General features: G+C 41.1%; 2 protein-coding genes across 3 annotated transcripts; both read left to right on the plus strand.

The window, feature by feature from the left end:
- Positions 1–528: 528 nt before the first annotated feature.
- Positions 529–14653, plus strand: LOC5507385 (tubulin beta chain). 2 transcript variants are annotated; one of them, XM_048720925.1, is made up of 10 exons: positions 529–742; positions 829–937; positions 1092–1202; positions 3425–3490; positions 9406–9650; positions 10351–10563; positions 11253–11390; positions 11685–11856; positions 12319–12503; positions 13995–14653. In XM_048720925.1, exons 1-10 carry the CDS (start codon positions 686–688, stop codon positions 14175–14177), a joined length of 1479 nt encoding a protein of 492 aa, XP_048576882.1. In that variant the 5' UTR covers positions 529–685; the 3' UTR covers positions 14178–14653. The 2 variants fall into 2 exon arrangements, with proteins under 2 accessions (XP_048576882.1, XP_032231891.2); XM_032376000.2 differs by lacking the exon at positions 3425–3490 and having other exon boundaries at positions 531–742.
- Positions 14654–16389: 1736 nt separating this feature from the next.
- On the plus strand, positions 16390–19520 carry LOC5497922 (tubulin beta chain). The gene is made up of 5 exons (XM_048720931.1): positions 16390–16519; positions 16814–16922; positions 17911–18021; positions 18133–18590; positions 18846–19520. Exons 1-5 carry the CDS (start codon positions 16463–16465, stop codon positions 19449–19451), a joined length of 1341 nt encoding a protein of 446 aa, XP_048576888.1. The 5' UTR covers positions 16390–16462; the 3' UTR covers positions 19452–19520.
- Positions 19521–19835: the final 315 nt, after the last annotated feature.

Genomic DNA, 19835 nt, shown 5'->3' on the forward strand with positions numbered 1-19835 from the left:
ATTTATTAATAAATACTTTGAAAAATATCTTTATAAGGGGGTATTTGTTGTGGAACAGTACAATAAGAGCATTTTTTTATTAGCTTTGGGAATCAGCTGCGAACGTGTTATCAATTGGTGGTACCGAAGCCTTGAACAATCCACCAGCTTTCTCTCAAGATCTATAGATGAGGTATAAAAGAAAAAAAAGCTCTAGTATGTCAATAAACCAAATATCTTTTAGACGGAAATTTAGCCTTGAAGCATGAAATTTGGGTCCTGATTATTCTCTGCGATATCAAAATAGGCTTGAGTTTATCTATTCAAATGCCACCTAATCAAGATTATCAATTTTCACTCAGCTACTACACAGAGATACCTCCCCTTTCCCTAGCTTGCTCCATCTGTCTTTTTTGCATTAATCTTGGGCCACCTGTTCTTTCATCAGTGGGGAGCCTGTGGTAAATCGAGGCCGGATGTAAATACAGCACGAGAACGAGGTAAAAAAAAATTGTGTGAAGCCACCAGCTTCCGGTTGCTTTTTTCATTGTAAAGTGCGTTTCAATTATTCAAACTTGCGGTCACATAGGAAGCGTGAATTCAATGGCTGCACTAAGCTTAAGTTTCCGCCGTTTGAAAAGGAGAAGAAAATGTTTCTTTATCGGTGCTTTACACCGATAAGAAGCTATTCTGAGTCTATATTGTAATGCGAGAAATAGTCAATATTCAAGTAGGCCAATGCGGGAACCAAGTTGGCTATAAAGTAAGTCTGTCATTGAATTATTATTATTCGAAGATTCTCATATAAATACCAATAGTCTAACAATTTGACACGTTTTTAAACCGCAGTTTTGGGAGCTTATTTGCTCGGAACATGGTATAGACGAAGTCGGTCAGTACAAGGGGAACTATAATAAACAGCTCGAAAAAATTGGCGTGTATTTCTCAGAAGGCTCAGGTATTTATAATATATATTAGCGATTCTATTTAGACCTTAGTCGCATTGTAGACTCACGCAATGAGAGAGACTTGAGGTTATCTATCACGCGACAAATCTGCTGATATTATAAGGGAACAAAAAAAGACTAATTGATGCTTTGTTTTATCTCCAGACCATCGTTATGTCCCTCGTTCCATACTTGTCGATTTAGAGTCCGGGACTAAAGACTCTATCCAGTCCACACCTTTCGGACAGTTATTTCGTCCGGACAACTTTATTTTCGGTAAGCAAATAATTCAATATCTACATAACTCGCTGTCTGTATTTTTAATTAACTATACCATCTTTCCACTGAGAAGATAACTTTTACCCCAATGATATCCACACATGCGGCGATGGACGCGGAGCTCATTGATGAATGACAAATAGTTCATCTTATCGCGTGGGAATTTGACGCAAAAATGACCCCCAACACTTACAAATAATACAAACACTTCACCGTGACGAATGGATTGTTGGATTGAAGTATTAGCGTATTGTGAGTTGGTATGCTGCGAGGTGCAGTGAGAAAAGGACGTTAGTTTTTAGCATAAAGGAGAAAAAAACGGGTGCAAATATAAAATGGACTGCAGAAAATTACCCACCAAGTATATGATTTTCAATCTTAATATCATTTCAAAATATTGTGTTTTTTAAATAATTTTGCTTCTTTTGAAACGCTGCCAGTGGAATAGCGTGAAAGGATGAAGGGCCTGCTATGTATTCAACTACTTATTAGGCGTACCAGTCGTTTTGAGTATCACGGTGGAATGTTTTATTTGCTCTCTCTTTTCGGCATTTGATCATTGTTGACTTAAACTCAAGCCGTTTACAAACCATAAGATATGTTTATTTTTGGTAAAAACCTACCCTATATTATAATTTCATATTAGATCATAACTGTTTTCGCAGTGGGGGCTATATGGTACCATATTGCGAACACATCTTAGAATAATTAATTAAAGCATCCAGCAACATTAAAAAAAAACGGATGCAAGGGAAATATGCTAAGTTTAGCTGAATAAACCTGCTTAAAGGCTTACTATGTTTGTCAGTTAGACCAAATATGTCTTATTTTAATGGCGTAATTATCGGCTCACTGTCAAAAAGATAATTAGTCACTTGAAATAAAACGCCAGCATTTGACATCCAATTTAGGAGTGAGTCTTTTTATACCATGTATATTTCTCTCTGTTCGAATGAGTTCAAAATGAAAGGTCCGTGGAAAAGAACACAACTGTGTAGGGAACCTAACCTATTAGCAACTGCGTGTTTTAAAAATCTTTCATAAAGAACATAAAATTAAGAAACGGGGGGTATTAAAAATATTGTAACAGGTGACGGTAATGACATCGGTAATCATCTTTAAAGAATGTTAAAATTGATTTCTATAAGAAAAAAACTGTTTGAAATGTATTTCTTAAAATAAAATAGTAACAGTGACCTTCATAAGACAAAACTAAGACAAAATTGTGATTGCGTGACAACGAAATGGATGAATCATATCATCCCTATTTCTCCTGGTCACGTGACAGCGATTTCTAGTTCTGCCCCACGGCACGCTCTCAAGTCCATCAAGCTATTGCAAACAAAAGAAAAACATTCGAGCTTTGCATTATATTCGAGCTTGAACTTGACCCTTCTGGGCCTTTGGCGCTATTTCCAGCTATACATCTGCCCACGTACTGCGGGCTCACGTAAACGAGCCTAGGATCAAAATATTCAAATTGAATTTTAGACATTTAATTGATGTATACTAAGGTGAGATGGTAAGACAAGGAGATTGTGAGTGGGTGCGGTTTGGGAGGAAGAGTGTTTTAGTGGGGGATGGGAGGGAAGTGCATAGCTGCAATTCCAGATGTTATGGCCGAAACACTTACTTCGTCGAAAACCCCATTTTAGTTGTAAGCACACGTAAATTAGGAAGGTTGGGTAATTGTATTCTTACATAGTGATCATATCAGAGGATATCTCCTTGCCAGAAAATATGGTTTTATATTTCTTAAAACAGGAAAGGAGGCAGGAAGAGAATGGAATGAAAGGGAGATTGGAATATGAGGGAGGAGGGAGAACCGAAATTATAAGGAATACAAGGAGGAGGGAGAAATGTCCAAAATTAATAGAGGGGGAGAAGTGGGGGGATGTAAATATTTTTCCTACGCCCTCAATAAGATAAGATGTGGTTTTACGTATTAGTTAATCGAAGAAATAATCAACCACAGATCCTCAGCGCATATCTTATAATTCTCTGGATGAGGTTGGGGACACTGTAGCGAGCCTTGTTGCACGCAGAAATGATAAAGATGACACCTGTTCCTAACTAGAATCGATCTCTTTGAGATGGCAGCTTTTAGGTATCTCCTAAAATTTGTTCCAATCAATGTTTTATGACGATATCTTTCTCCTTTCTCATCTCGGGCTTCACATAACCTTTGCCTTTGCTTCGACACTGTGGAACTGAAACAGGCCACTACACACTACCACCACACCCCGGGTACATCGACTCCAGCATTGGATACGCGTTTGTTGCCGGTATGACGACCTGTTTAATGAATGTTGATCATTGAAATCTAATTGTTGACACCTGAGTGTTCACCAGCCCCAAGTGTTCGGAACTAAATGGATTTTCTAATTCCGCTGTGGGGTTTTCCTTCAATGCTATATAATCATTTGATTACCCTTATTTTCCTGTGAAAAATTCCATATGGATTTCAAAGCCATGCCAAGTTATTGGATAACGGTTCCTATCGCTTCCTCTTTCCTAAGTAAACGGTGTATCTGGCTGCTATTATATGAGCTACCTGTGGTGAGCCCGCAGGGATTTTAAGTGCCCTTGCGGTTTTCGCGGTTATGGGAAAGTGCCCCCTCGTTATGCCTTATATGGTTACAAGTGGCCTTCCGCGAGATATAAGAATAGACTTTCTGCAGGTGTTACGGCTTATGATTTTATCTCTCGCAAGTTCTTCATGGACGCGTTGCGAGTAGATTGTTAAAAGAAGACCAATCACGCCGCCATTTTATGTTCACGCATTTCCATCGACTAATTCAGTTCAAGTGACAATATTTTTAATAAAATATTGTTTATAAGGTATGAAATTTCAGTCGTGGGTAGTTATTGTGAATTCTGTCATATAAACCGAGGATGTACTTTTAATTTTAAACAATAATAAAAGAGTGGTGGATCGACATTCTTTAACGCTTTTTATAGAAGATATCCTGTAATGTTGTTATTCATCATTACCTTCGATGTAAAAACACCAGAGATTTATGAGCCGAAAAACCGTTCACATTTCATGATAAAATCGATAAAGCTCTTCGGCCACCCCCACCTTCACAAACTTGCGTCCAGCTATACGTTTTAAGTATTGGTGCCTCCCCCCTATCCTATCGCTTCCCCTTCTAGAAATTCTGGATTCGCTCCTGCTGTCCTTGTACTACCAATGTGTCAAACCACAAAATGCTGCTTTCAATTTGGTTGAGATTCACTTTACAGGCAATCATATGGAAATAAAAGATCAGGTATTCATTTAGTAAGCGGGATAGCAAGGAGTTTTAACAGGATTGGGCGCAAAGGGACTTTCAAGGCATTTTCTCCTGCATTTTAGATAATGTCTCATAGATTTACTGTATTTTTGGCTGCTAAAAGGGGGGGGGGCAGGCCCCCTAGACCACCCCCCTGGTAGAGCCCCTGCAGGCTATCATATGAAAATCAAAGTTCAGGTATTCATTTAGTCTTTATGTATCATGGCAAGGTGATCGATTCCTTTGGCAAGATATCTGCCTTGTTTCTCCGTCGATATTTTTCTGAGCTCATCAAGAACTGCCTACACCATACCCTTGTCGAAATTCTTTCGGAACTCTACTTTGTAAGTGAGGAAGTCGAGGAGAATATTTCCTGACCATCTTCCTTCGAAGATGTCTGTCAGGTCGACAGAGAACTCTATTTGTACTTGCTCGTGTATTTGTACTTCCAGCCACGTTTACGCGTTTTTGCCTCCACGTCAAGAGCCGTACACCAGTTATTGGTATTCTCCTGCCCTTCCTTTCTCAGTCGCCCTATAATGGCATGAATGGGATGGGTGGAGCTTTGGATGATAAAGGCCATCAACCCCTTGTCGCCCAACACCTCGTTGTAACAGTGCACCAGTGCTGGCTCCAAATCCAGGAAATAGAGACTGCGTGAATCAGATGCGCCTTGGCACTGTCGCGGTTCGCCAAGTAACCCTCAAAGGTGTTGTTATAAAACTCGAATTCTGCCTCCTTAAGCTTCGGGTCGTCTTCCATTACGATAGAGTCCTTGAATTGTCCGATACGGTGTGCACTGGGATCAATCCCACGGTTCACAATGCTTGCACTAGGCCTACTCTCCAGGACGACTCTCATTATGTTTTTATCCGCGTGACCGGTGCCACACCCTAAACTCAGAATTCGAAACTTGTTTGGGGTTGTGGGGAGCTTGTTAAGGGCGTTTGGAAGGTTTTTACGGATGCTTTCCATATCACTCTCTCGTTGGCCTGATTTCACGAAGTACTGATTGGAGCTCAGGTGATGATGATCATCTTGGGCGGGGGTGAAGGTAGCCATGATGGACAGTGGCTAAAAAGATAGAAAACGGTTAGAAAATGATATTCTATGGATATGGAGAAAGGTAGTGAAAGGTATGTGAAAATGGTTAAGTATTCAATGAGAATATAGAGAAAGGTAGGCAACGATTGCGAAAATGATTAAGTATTCTATGAAAATATAGAGAAAGGTAGAAAAGGATTGTGAAAATGATTTTAGAGAAAGGTAAAAATGATGGTGAAAATCATTAAGTATTCTATGAAAATGTAGAGTAAGGTAAGAAAGGATCGTGAAAATGATTAGGTATTCTATGAAAATATAGAGAAAGGTAGAAAATAATTGTGAAATAATGATGAAGAGTTTTATGGTTATTACTGTAGTATTCTATGGTATTCTGAAAAAAAAAACACTAAGGAAATATGGAAATATCCACTAAAAACTTTACTTGTATATTATTAATCAAATCTGCTTCGTTCTACTTCTGCTTTTTAAGACTTGACACTATATCATGGGTCTTTCAACCTAATTCAAACATAAGAAAAAAGATAATTAACCACCACAATACAGAACCCCCAGCAATGAAGAAAATATACGAATTTTGACCACTCTGTATGTAGACTAATTGCTCGGAGCGAGCGCAGCGAGCAGAGAGCAAATCTTATTTTGTAGTCGATCGTCTTTTTTGTGTGGGTTCCCTGTGTTACATTACGACGCATGCGCACCAGTTTAGTAGAGTCGATGCTCCAAAAGCGATTTTTGCGGAGTTCGGACTCCGCGTCACGTGGTGTTCTCATTCTTGGCGAGGTTCTTTTGGCGAGTTCAAGCTATAAATTGTCTAAATTACCTTCGTATAAGTTCCCGCGGCTTTCAAAGCGATTTTTCACTGGTGTGGGATCATTTTCACTGCAGTTTTCTAGAGTTACAGAGCGAATTTAGCATGGATATCCATCGATGGCGACTGGCGATGCTGTCAACAAAAGAGACGTTTGGCGTTGCGAAATATTCCCAGAAATTGCCTGCCTGTGGTCAAATCTCCTCCGATCTGGAGTTTTTATTTGCCCGAGTAAGTGATTGTCAAACTAACCCAACGCCTATCAAGGCGGGTATACAAATCAACCCAATACCTATTTACGGCGGGTAGTAAAATCAACACAATGCTTAAGGACTGGTGGCGTATGGGATTTAATTATTTGTCCAAACCCCAATCCCTGATGGCATTTTTCTTTGGATAAAGAAAAACCCTACAAAATTATAAAATGCTATACAAATGCTGTTCAATGCTACTTAAATGCCATTCAATGCTATACAAACCTGAAAATCAGCTGACCCAATGCCTAACATGGCGGGAATATAAAATTGAGCCCAAAATGGGTGGAGATTTGTTACAAAGGGCCAGTGAGCCTCATTACAAATTGCCAATTATTGACACCAGTGAAATCACAACTGTATTTGTCTGCCTAATTGTTATGTTCAAGATGCTCAAATAAATACATTCATGCAAAGTTACTACAGGAGTTCTGTCAGAAAAATTCTGACAGAACTGAAACTAATGCAGAATGAAACTAATGCAATCTTTAAGAAAAAAAAAAGTTGAGAAAAAGACTGAAAGTGCTACTGAAAAGAGCTACTCTCAATTCATCGAGATTGAATGATCTTGCAAACAACTACAAAAATCATTTTGTTGTTTTTGAAAATAGAAGTGGTAGTTTTTTCAACCAATTTTATTGTCTGGCTAAAACAATGTATTCGTAGAACAAACATTTAATACTCTTACAGAAGTAATGTACCCGTAGTGTGTACCCGTAATGGCGATCGATCCAGCTTTAATGCTAGAAAAACTGGCTCTGAATTTCCAAATTGAAGAAGGCATGGATTGCAAAAGCTGTAGCAAGGAATGTATTCTACCCTTTTCAACGATACGCTATATAATAAAATAATTGGGAAGCGGGGATGGGAAAAAACGTACCGCTGGTGGTCGACTCGTTTGTGGTCGACTCGTTTGTTTAGTTATGAGTCAACGGGAATTGGCCCCTCCCCAATTGTAGGCGGGTCCATATTGTTTTCAAGATATTCGTGAATCGTAAATCGAGCACCTATGCCCGATCCGTATTCATCAACCACCGGTAGAAAGTTGGTTTTGACTTCGGGAGCAGGTAACTCTAGGTATCGTCTAGGTCTAGTGAAATTCTGGTATAGCCAGAATTGTTATTAAGGAAGCAAGTGCAAAAATTATTAGAATGTGTCAATCATTGTGGTCACGCATGAAGTTTGTCATGCGCACTAGCTCGGCAAGCATGAAGTGCGTTACCTCCGAAGTCAACAATAATCGTATAATCATTATGTAAGTCACGGCAAGTCCAAGGGTAACCCACTGGCATGCCTGCGTTGGAATGTCGTCCTTCGAACACACATTGGCTGAGAACCTTTATCCAAACGAAACTAGACGTTTTTCGGGGTGGAGAGAGGTGCAGTATTGTAAGAGAGCTCTTGAGACTCCATTAGTGTTATTGTATGTGCGTTCGCTCTGAAGACAATGCTTTTTCGCTGACTCGTTGTTTAGTTCGTTTAAGGTATGTTGATTTCATGACTTGTCCTTTTTACCTTCTTCACGTGCTAATCCTCCCACGGCTTCTAAACTTCTAATGGTCATTTATCAAATCTTTTTCTTATTTACTTGAATAGTTAGAGAAATTACTGTAAAAATATGCTGTGAATAATACTAGAGGAAAAAAGAGGAAGGCAGGTTATGCTAGCCGCGTAAGGAACGGACGTCTCTGTGCAAGGTAAGCACGGGAAGAATGCAAAAAGTATAACGAAATAAAACGAACAATATCCTTACAACCGTTAAATGGAGCTTAAAGTTAAGCCGAATGTTTCTCAATATATTTATTTTATTCTAAGAAAACGACGAAAAAATTAATCGGCGAAATATCATTTGGCGGCCAAAAATTTTGAAAGTATCATATATTTACATTTTTATAAAGTTCATACCTAGCTACATGACATGGCCAAATAGTTTGATGAACCGATCCCTGTAGCAGAAGATACGAGTTGTGATTGACAGGATGGTTGGGAATTCGACCAGGTGTATTATCTTGCAGACCCGAATTTAATTTGACCGACGCGAATTAACCATGTTAATATTGTAAACATTTTATACGGCAGATTTTTATGCGACGTTCGGCCTTTAAACTAGGCATTAGAGGGTACAAACCTGTGTTAGAGGAGTTGTTGGCCTCAAGTGGTTTTGAGTGAATGATGAGTCACGCCACAAGAGTTCTAGCCAGCCTCGTCCCCAGGCTTTTACCTTGCTGTCAGATCCATGATGCTTTGCGCGCAATTTGACGGACGCAGCAGAAATGGCCTGTGACGTCATAGTCATGCAGCTCGTTAGGTCCTCCGAGAAGCCTGGGGACGCCCAGTCTAAGTTCTAGCAGAGTAGAGCATACATACTTGATATCATTTCTATATATTGTCTAGTCGACTCTACAATATATTGTCTGAGTGCGTAGAGCGGAAAGGAGTGAGATAAAATGCATAAAGCGTAGTATTCTCGCCGATTTAAAATAAATTACAGCCACTATTTTGTTTCGCACTTGAAAATAAAGTGGTCTACTTGCAAGCAAGGCTTGAAAAATAATCCTTGTTAATTCACTGTTATTGGTGGTATTTGTTGTATTTATCCATTCGGCTCTTTATGCGTGTGCTGACCAGACCTGTAATTAAGTTAAACTGTCAATGGTCTTAATGAACAAGCTATATATACATTTTAACAATTATACCATTACCATTGGAGGTGGATAGTGGCGAATATTCGGTGACCGACCGAATGGCCAATCGTGCTTAGACCCACTAACATCCAATGACATTGTTTGCGTTGCTAGGGGAGGGAGGAGCTGGCAATAACTGGGCCAAAGGATTCTACACTAATGGCAGTAACTTACTCGAGCAAGTGCTCGAAAGCATGAGGAAAGAGGCGGAGGACTGTGATGCGATACAAGGCTTTCAGTTGCTCCATTCGCTTGGTGGTGGTACGGGGTCGGGCCTAGGGACACTGATACTGTATCACCTACAGGAGGAGTACCCGGACAGAATCCTCAGCTCCGTCAGTGTCTTCCCATCACCAAGGGTAAGCAGGAAGGAGAAGGCGGCATACATAACTAAATTCCCCCTCCCTCCCCTCCCTCCCTACAAGCAGCGCCTTAGCATTGGGAGAAATTAATGGGCCAATCAATATAATGTTGGATGCTGTAAAGTAATTTTCCAATTCTATTTTCTCGCTGGGCGATACAGTATATACTTTTCTTCGCAATAGTAACAAGGGAAAATAATTACTCGTACGAGTATTCAAATCGCATATTGCATTGCAAATAGCATACTGCAACTTTAAATGTCCTTCACCTCCAATTAAAACATTTGAAAAAAAGTGTTACATAACATGGGAAACAAATAGGTGTTCAACATTGTGGAGAGCATTCAGTGTCTATTAGCCATTTATAGCCTGTTGTTAGATTATATAGCGAGGGCATTTCCTTGTTTACAGGGGGTGGGACACTGGGGGCACATGCCCCCCCCCCCAATAATTTCAAAAATTATAAGAAAATGACCAGTAGGGGCGTGGCTGTGCTCCCAATATTTTCTTAATGTTTCTATACTGTGCCTCCCCCCCTGCAAACATGTCGAGGGAGAGGAGATCTCCCCATCCGCCAGCCCCTCGCATGTGCCTGGTCTAAGCTAGTAGAGCGTTGATTGTCCACTATTTATAATAACTGTTCATTATATATAACGCGGACTTGAGTGTTTATAACGCGGGTATTTTCTCCGTTTAGGTCTCCGAGATTGTGGTAGAGCCGTATAACGCAGCGTTGAGTGTTCATCAACTGCTGGAGACTACAGATGAGGTGTTTTGTATCGATAACGAGGCGTTGTATGATATTTGCTACAAGACACTCAAACTTAACACCACTACGTACTCGGACCTGAACCACATCATATCAAACACCATGAGTGGTCTGACCACGTGTCTACGCTTCCCAGGGCAGGTGAGAGGTTACTTGGGCGTGGTTATCGGAAAGGGGGAGGGGGAAGGGGGAAGAAAGGATGGTACTGTACGGACCTGAACCACATCATATCCAACACCATGAGTGGTCTTACCACGTGTCTATGCTTCCCAGGGCGGGTGAGGTGGGACAGGTAACCACTTTTGGGCTTTTGGGGTGGGGTTACTGTGAGTGGGAGGGGGGGGGATACTGTACAGACCTGAACCATATGTTATCTCGGACACCATGAGTGGTCTCGCACCACGTGTCTACGCTTCCAAGGGCAGGTGTTTTGGGGTGTGGCTGCTGCGAAGGGGCTAGAGGGGGGGGGGGAGGTTGATCGGACAAATCCCGCCTTCAGTTAAAATAGCGCACTCTAGGTAGCCTCCTTGGCACTACGATACCATTCAAAAGAATGTCGATCAACCACTCCTTTATTATCGTTTACCATTAAAAATACATTTATATTTATAAGAAAACCATCCAGGATTGAATTATGATAATTTATAAACGATATCACTTGCTTAAATAAGCTGATGGAAATGGATTCTTTGAGTGAGTCAGTATTTCGCGGGAGAGTCAAATGACGGCGTGATTGGCCTTCTTTAACCTCATATTTATTACCTCCAAACATTTTTTACCACTTTTACTTTTTACTCATGACCTATGGATATTTCTCCCAATTATGACAGCTCAACGCAGATCTGCGCAAACTCGCTGTGAACATGATCCCGTACCCACGATTGCACTTCTTTATGCCAGGATTTGCGCCGCTGACCAGCAGGGAATGCGTCTCCTACCGTGCTTTAACTGTTGCTGATCTAACACAGGTATACCTGTGGGGCGAGCGCAAAAAAAAGGGAAGGAATGCCCCCAGGAAACGCGCGGCTTAAAATAAAAGATGATGCCCGATCTTCAAACGGAACAGGTTTCCCGCGATGATATCACCGAGTACCGCCAACAACCAGTCTAGCCTACGGATCAAACCGCGCGAATAGACTTGACATTATATTTTCAAACGCGCAGTGTGAAATCTTCAATTGCTAATAAGCCTAGGCATTTTAAAATCTGTTTTTAATTCTTACTTTGGAATTTATATTTTATATCCAAACTTATATTTACAGGCGATATTCGACAATAAGAACCTTCTGATCGCGTGTAACCCAAAGCGAGGCAAATACTTGACGTATGCCGCCATGTACCGCGGGCTCATGTCTATGAAAGAGGTCGAGGACCAGATGGCATTTGCGCAAGATCGCTACAGTTCACTGTTCGTCGGCTGGATCCCCAATAATGGTAGAGCATTTGTGATCAGGGTTGTTGGATTGAGGAGAGGGGGGGTGAAGGCCCTTATGAGCTATACCTGGTGGAAACAAATAGCTTACTTTTGAGGTAGCCTGCGTAGCAAGCGTTCCCGTGTGTTTTGAGCGCAAAGAATCCCAGAAACCGACGAAAAATGGGGCGAGCGTTCTTATAAAAAAGATAAGAGTGTATATAAAGTCTTGTACTATCATGATCCCGCTCAAGGCGCGTACACAGGGGGGGGGGGGGCGTGCAGGGTGGGCGCGCATCCCCCTATGCGGCCAAAAAGTGGGTCATTTTTTATTAAGGAATCTTCAAATACTATGCTTTTTCCATAGGATACCTATGACTGCGCACCCCCCCCCCCCCCCTCGGTAAATCCTGGGGACGCGCCTGTCACTGTCTCTTTATGGTCTTCCGCCAGTTTTTAAATTCTTTATTTGGCTTTCTTCCCAGGTAAGGTTGCAGTGTGTGACGTCCCGCCCCATGACATGAAGATGTCTGCATCCTGTATCTCTAGCAATACAGCCATTCAGGAGCTATTCAAGCGGATACGACTCCACTACAAGCTCATGTTCCGGAGAAGAGCGTTCCTGCATTGGTACACAGAGGAAGGCATGGACTCACAACAGTTCGAAGAGGTGAGACTCTAGACTTACCCCAAGTCGCCCTCTTTGATTTTCCCTAATATGAGGGCGCGATCTTATGGACATTTTCCTCAGTGAGAAGCTAATCGTTGTCCGAATAAGGGCCTCCTACAAATTTAAGCGCCCACCGCAAAATTTAGCGCCTCTTCAGAATACGATTTTCACCGAAGAGGAAACTAATATAAATAAGTGCCTGCCTCGAATAAACCCCCGGCGGCTTTAGGTAGCTGACAGTGCTGAAAAACGCTAGACTAGTTCCAGTACCGCGCGGTTAAACCAGCCTTTTTGTTTTGAAATGCCGGCATTTTACCGGCGAACTGTCACATTTTGGCGAATGCTAAGAAAACTAGACCAAACATAAGGCTATAATTTTCTTTATGACTCCCTCATTATCTGTCATCTTTTGTACAGTATGGTTTTAATGCTGTACAGTTAGTCAAAACAGCAACTGAAGTCAGCCTTTAGTACCTTTACTCGAACGATTCAACACTACGATTGTGCTTGTTTTTGCCAGAGCAAGCGCATGCGCATACGTTATTCAGCACTGTCAAGGCAGCTATGATTCTGACGCCGAGAGGGGGACTGTGATATCGAGAACGCGCATATCAGTCAATGGCTGTCGTTTTTCTAAAGGGTCTAAATGAGCCTGGGGAGAGCGCGCGGGAGACCTGTGATATTTTAAAACGGTAATGACTAGGCTCCATTTCCAAGATGGCTGCCAGCAAAATCGTAGTAAACACGAATTCCTGCAAGTTTACTTGGAAAAAATGATTGAAGCGGACTCCCAAATATGGTATGTAGTGCCTAATAAGGAAATGACCGAGCGAGCTAGAAAAACGACAATTTTAGAACAAGATTGACTGATATGGTTAGGTTTGCAGCGTGCGTTATAAGGGAAATACCGAAAACTGACAGTTCTATCCGACACAACATTTTATTATTGAAAGCTTTTTTTTGTTATGGAAGGAGTTTTGTTTTCGCGTTGTAAAAATCACTCTTTCATCTCAATAAAATGTATTTTGAATGAAGCGCCGCCTCCTTATAAGCGCCTCGCAGAAGATCAGCTATAATACATCCATTCGAATTAAGATCTGCTAATTGTCTTACTGTACCTGTGCGCACTCCCTGTAAATCAGTTATCACTGCAATAGTGGACTTGCGCGAAGAGATCACGTGACCTTTCTGGGTGGCAAATTCAAAACAAAATTATCACAGAAATGGCTGCGCCCGTCACACCCGAGAGCGACTAAAAATGGAACTAAACAATTTCTGGAAAAAAGAATTCTGTGTTTTTTCGTAAGCGCTGAATAAGTTGCTTTTTGTTGCTGTTATTTTGCCGCTAAAAGCCTGAGCGCGCGCTAGTTAGCCACCCAAACAGTCACGTGATCTCTAGGCGCTAGTCCCCCGTAGGGTGACTCGCCAGGCGTGGCGTTGCACATTACAACTCTCGTAATCAAACTCTGCTAATCTCGCTTGGTTCCCCAGGCAGACAATGACATCCTCGACCTGATCTCCACCTATCAGCAATGTGAAGACATGAAAGCGGAAGACTGCTTTGACGATGAAGACATCAAGCTTATAGAATTCGAGGAGTTTGAAGACTCGCTAGAGACCTGGGATAGCTTAGACGTGACGGGGGACTCGCTAATGGACGAGAAAATCAAATGACGCTCACCCCCTTTTGAGAGAAAAAGACACGAAATGGAGGGCTCAATAAAACGCAGAAAATCAAATGATGTATACCAACTCTTGGGTGAAACGGAATACTCAAAAAATAAAGGAAGATTTGATGAGAACATTAAATGACTCATACCTCCTCTATATAAAAGAAAAAGCACGGAACGGAACGGAGGAAAATTAATAAAAAATCATGGGGAAATAATGATGAGAGCTGGGATAATACGGATTATACCACCTCTAGGGAGCAACAGATGGTAAAAGGAAAATATTCCCTCAAGGAGGTATAAAGAGCTCCGGCAAGAGACTCTCCATCCAGGAAGTGAAATTTTGACAAATTGAGCAGTTATTCTTTGTATATTTTAGCGAAAGCGCCGTCTGCGTCGCAAACAAACTTAATTTATACGATGTATACATTCATATGGCCCACTGGGAAAGGGTTTGTAATAAAAAAAAGTTGGGTTTTATTGTTGTAGTCTGATGCATGCCGGAGACTGTAAAAACTTTTTTAGCAAGCTTTTCCGTGGGTACTAGGGCTGTCGGTGTGTGCAAGTCACCTGAGGGGGGGGGGCAGGGATGTGTAAGGGGGGAGGGGTGTATCACCTCTAATGTAACAAAAATCACCGCTTAATGTAACGCTTAATGTAACAAAAATCGCCGCTTAATGTAAAACTAACGGTTAATGTAACAAAACTCGGCGCTTAATGTAACCCTAACGCTTAATGTAACAAAAATCGCCGCTTAATGTAGCACTAACGCTTAATGTAACAAAAATTGGCGCTTAATGTAACGCTAAATGTAACAACAATCGCCGCTTAATGTAACGCTAAATGTAACAACAATCGCCGCTTAATGTAACGCTAAATGTAACAACAATCGCCGCTTAATGTAACGCTTACAGGTGTTACAACACTAACAGGGTGTAATGTTCACAGATAAAGTATGTTTGTGGCCCGTAATGCATTATGCACGCTTCCGGTTGCTGCTCGTTTAGAAATAACCGTCAGTTTCTTTGCATTCTATAAAAACGCGCCAAATTCAAAATTGTGACGATAACGAACTGTTATCAGTGATGTATGGTTGTAACAAGAAGGTGAAATGTTATGTCTGATTTTTACTACAAACACGAGCCTAACACAAATGAAAATCTTCAGTCAATCGCGAGAGAATCAAACAGTCGCGCCCACTTTAAAAAAAAAGCTTTCTCTTGTGTTTTAAGAGAGAATATTATCTTTCATCCTAGTTGATTTCCATATCCTGTTGTTTTCTTTTATGAAAAAAGCGCAATATAAATTGATAAATTATCATCATCATCATCATCATCATCATCATCGTCATTATTATTATTATTATTATTATGCCCGGAGCGGTGTGATTATAGAAAAGGCTGTGCGAGGTCTGGAAACTAATTGCACTTTTTTCGCGATCCAGGCGTAATATGACCTAATACGATCAACTTGTAACCAGAGCCCACGTACCTTTGTCAGCGGTTCGGGAAGGAGACCGGCAAAAAAAAAAAAACATGAAAACTCATACGACAAATTCAAACATGAAAATTTCAATTACATTTTAACAGTATGTTCATTTGGCGTACTGTTTATTCTAATTCAGTAATTGCTCGAGTATTAATGATAGTGTCATAATGGAAGTTGTTTACTCATTAACAACTCATCCAATCCTAATCACGGAACAAAGCTAATTAGCCTAATTAGCACCAGGTTTTTTACTCCCTAAGACTTCAGAGAGGCTTCAGGTACTATATTTCGTGAAAAAAGTGAATCATATATATAATCTTTATTACATTGGTACTGGTGTAAGGAGATGAATTTTGTTGCATGTCGGCTAAGCTCTTTCTTTGGTCAATATTGACAAATGTAATAATATTTGAGCATGTTTAACCTCCGCGAAGGTCTTCTGATTATTTAAGGATTATTGTGAGTGAAACGGAAGGAGGCGGTTTTAAATGTGAGCTTAAGACACCTTGAATTTTCCAACCAAATAAAGTGAGTATTACGTCACAAATGTTCATTCCATCGCCCATACAAATCACTTGTGAAGCAAAGTTTACATAAGAATTTAAACTCATTCATTTTCAAATCACAGGGGACTTGTCAAACAGGCAGGAATAATTAATGTGTGATTTTATTGTCTTGGAGTTGGCAAGAGGTTTATTTTCTGCCAACCTGTTAAACAGACTTCAGTTATCAGAGAAGCTGAAAGAAGCAACATACCGTTAAACAGAGTCTTGCGAAAAGAGCGCCAAAAACGAAACCAAGATGCGAGAAATAGTGAGTCTACAAGCTGGTCAATGTGGGAATCAAATCGGTGCAAAGGTAGGTGGTATTTTTATTCTCTTTTTCTGTATTACTATAATAATCATAGTTACGAACACATTTTTCGAAAAAAATTTGAAATATTATAAAATAGCTCTAACTTTCCAGGAAAACAAATGCACAATAAAATGTATAAACAATAAAATGTATAACAGTGTCTTGGTGTTTTTGTCAATTTGAGAAAAGTACCATGTGTTTGCTTTTCAAGAAAAAGGCGATTTGGGTAGCTATGCGTTATGACCTCCTTAAGCGTTAACTTATTTTCAGTACTCTTATTTTATCTTGTACTTGCAGTTTTGGGAGGTGATCTCAGATGAGCACGGAATCGACCCTACCGGCACATACCACGGCGATTCCGACCTCCAGCTCGAAAGAATTAACGTTTACTACAACGAGGCAACTGGTAATAAGGTGTTTTGTTTATTTCAACTTATCTACGAAAGGCCTTTTGACGTATTCATTTATCTTGTATAACGCGTGAACGGCACGTAAAGATCAAAACATAGCAACATAACTACACTAACTACACCTAACTACACGAGCCATACTTTCGCTGATGTAATAATACAGAGATCCTTATATCCCCCATGCGTGTTTTTCATATCCACTTTCCACAATGTTTTGAACGAAATCATTATTAAAACTGTCTCAATTCTTTGTAATTTCACGATAGCATTTACTGAACAGCTTTATTATCAAGCAAAACCATCTTTTGTGTGCAACGCTAGAGCGCCCAATGTACAGCATCGTTAGTGATTCGAAAACTCTCCGCCTCATATTTTAAATACATTCTTTTTTTTGATTTGAATGTGTAGTCAAACTTGATTTTGATTCCGCTGACAATGTAATATTTTATTCGGACGTCAAATTACTTGTCGTCTTCTAAGTGTAACTTTATCAATGAGCGTGAAGAGACCATTTTGGCGTTTGCGTTGTGAAAATTAGAAATTGCATTGCCGTGCAAAGAGATTTTGAGTACATTCTTTGACGTCATGCTTTGAATATCAGAAGTTTATTAGAAGTATGCAAGATTAATGTTTCATATGTGCAACGTTGAATTTTAGAGTGTTATGTGCTTGAGTTGTTATGACGACGTAGTTGCTATGCAAGTCCTCGCGCGCTTAAGTTTTGGCGCGAAAATCTTACTTCCGGTTAAAAAGGGCGAGCATATTTTTTGGACTACACACGTATACAAACTAAGAGAAACAAAATTACACTGCTACAAAGGCCGCCATGTAACTTTTTTTAAACCAAAATGACCTTCTAGCTCTTATACAATATTTTAGCTTGAAATTATACCTTTCAAGAAAGCTATTTATACATTGCCTCCCTCTCTCAAACACCAACATTTTTAGCTTCGTTATCTTATGGATTTTTTATCCTTATTTCAGGGGGTAAATATGTGCCGCGAAGCGTTCTGATCGACTTGGAACCAGGAACTATGGACTCAGTCCGGTCCGGACCCTTCGGACAAATATTTAGACCGGACAACTTCGTCTTTGGTAAGTCACTGAGATCTTCAGACAATCCAAATGTCATCACGTAGATATCATCATCATCATAATCATCATCGTCATCATCATCTATTGATATTCAATCTTTTTACGGGATAGGTCAGAGTGGCGCTGGAAACAACTGGGCAAAGGGCCACTACACAGAAGGAGCCGAGTTGATGGACTCAGTTCTCGATGTGGTGCGCAAAGAAGCCGAAAGCTGTGATTGTATTCAAGGCTTCCAGCTCACACACTCCCTCGGAGGCGGCACAGGCTCCGGCATGGGAACCCTTCTCATCTCCAAAATCAGAGAAGAGTACCCCGACAGAATCATGAACACATTCAGCATTGTACCGTCGCCTAAGGTTTCTGACACCGTGGTCGAGCCATATAACGCCACCCTGTCCGTCCATCAGCTGGTAGAGAACACAGATGAGACTTACTGCATCGACAACGAGGCCTTGTACGACATCTGCTTCAGGACCCTCAAACTAACCACACCAACCTATGGTGACCTGAACCATCTCGTGTCTGCTACCATGAGTGGTGTCACAACCTGCCTTAGATTCCCTGGACAGGTAAGAATCTATTAATTAAAAAGTGAATATTTTATTCTCTATTGTATTCACTGGTTGTCTAATCTTGTGATTGGATTCCTTAATTGATGTGTCCTTCCTTAGATTCCCTGGACAGGTAAGACTGAAACGATCATAATCACCAACGCAACCATTACCATCATCATCATCATCAATATCGTGATCCTCATCAGCAGCAGTATCGACTACATTTTCCACTACGAGATTTTGACTATTGTTTTTTTTTCTCACTTGTAGCTCAATGCTGACCTGAGGAAGCTGGCTGTCAACATGGTACCCTTCCCACGTCTCCACTTCTTCATGCCTGGCTTCGCCCCCCTCACCAGCCGTGGCTCCCAGCAGTACAGAGCCCTGACTGTCCCTGAGCTCACCCAACAGATGTTTGATGCCAAGAACATGATGGCTGCTTGTGACCCACGCCACGGCCGCTACCTCACCGTTGCTGCCATGTTCCGTGGTCGCATGTCCATGAAGGAAGTTGATGAGCAGATGCTGAATGTGCAGAACAAGAACAGCTCATACTTTGTTGAATGGATCCCCAACAATGTGAAGACAGCTGTGTGCGACATCCCACCACGTGGTCTTAAGATGTCCGCCACCTTCATTGGAAACAGCACTGCCATCCAGGAACTGTTCAAGCGCATCAGCGAGCAGTTCACCGCTATGTTCAGGCGCAAGGCTTTCTTGCATTGGTACACTGGTGAGGGTATGGATGAGATGGAGTTCACTGAGGCCGAGTCCAACATGAACGACTTGGTGTCTGAGTACCAGCAATACCAGGACGCTACCGCTGAGGAGGAGGGCGAGTTTGACGAGGAGGAGGAGGAAGCTGAGGAGGCTTAGATACCTGGAATTGACCTAAACACCCTATCTGATACCTGACCCCAACCCTGTAAATTTTCTTTTATAGACTAAAATATTTGCTTGCATTAATGACCACCGTGTATGGTTTTTATTTATAAGGAGTTATCTTAATTCCTGAAAAATACTTGTAAAATAAAACAAGGTATTCAAACATCAACTTGTGTTTTTATTCTGCTTTTATTGTGCCTCGTTTGACTGACTCAGTAAAATATTTTGGGCAATTTGGGCAATTTTTGTCCATTACAAAAAAAGTGTCAGAAGTGAAGGGCGTGTCGGGGTAGAAATAGAGTGAGGACCCACCTGGAAACGCCGAGGAAACGCAACGCCCTACTCGAAGCACGAACTTTACGCCCAATCTGATCA

This window comes from Nematostella vectensis, chromosome 13 (assembly GCF_932526225.1).
Source record: "Nematostella vectensis chromosome 13, jaNemVect1.1, whole genome shotgun sequence".
In the NCBI taxonomy this organism is placed as follows: Eukaryota; Metazoa; Cnidaria; class Anthozoa; order Actiniaria; family Edwardsiidae; genus Nematostella; species Nematostella vectensis.

Coding starts and splice junctions, on each gene's coding strand:
- LOC5507385 (XM_048720925.1), top strand. CDS start 686: ATGCGAGAAATAGTCAATATTCAAGTAGGCCAATGCGGGAACCAAGTT. Junction 743..828: donor GGAACCAAGTTGGCTATAAA/GTAAGTCTGTCA, acceptor TTTAAACCGCAG/TTTTGGGAGCTTATTTGCTC. Junction 938..1,091: donor GTATTTCTCAGAAGGCTCAG/GTATTTATAATA, acceptor TTTTATCTCCAG/ACCATCGTTATGTCCCTCGT.
- LOC5497922 (XM_048720931.1), top strand. CDS start 16,463: ATGCGAGAAATAGTGAGTCTACAAGCTGGTCAATGTGGGAATCAAATC. Junction 16,923..17,910: donor TTACTACAACGAGGCAACTG/GTAATAAGGTGT, acceptor TCCTTATTTCAG/GGGGTAAATATGTGCCGCGA. Junction 18,591..18,845: donor GCCTTAGATTCCCTGGACAG/GTAAGAATCTAT, acceptor TCTCACTTGTAG/CTCAATGCTGACCTGAGGAA.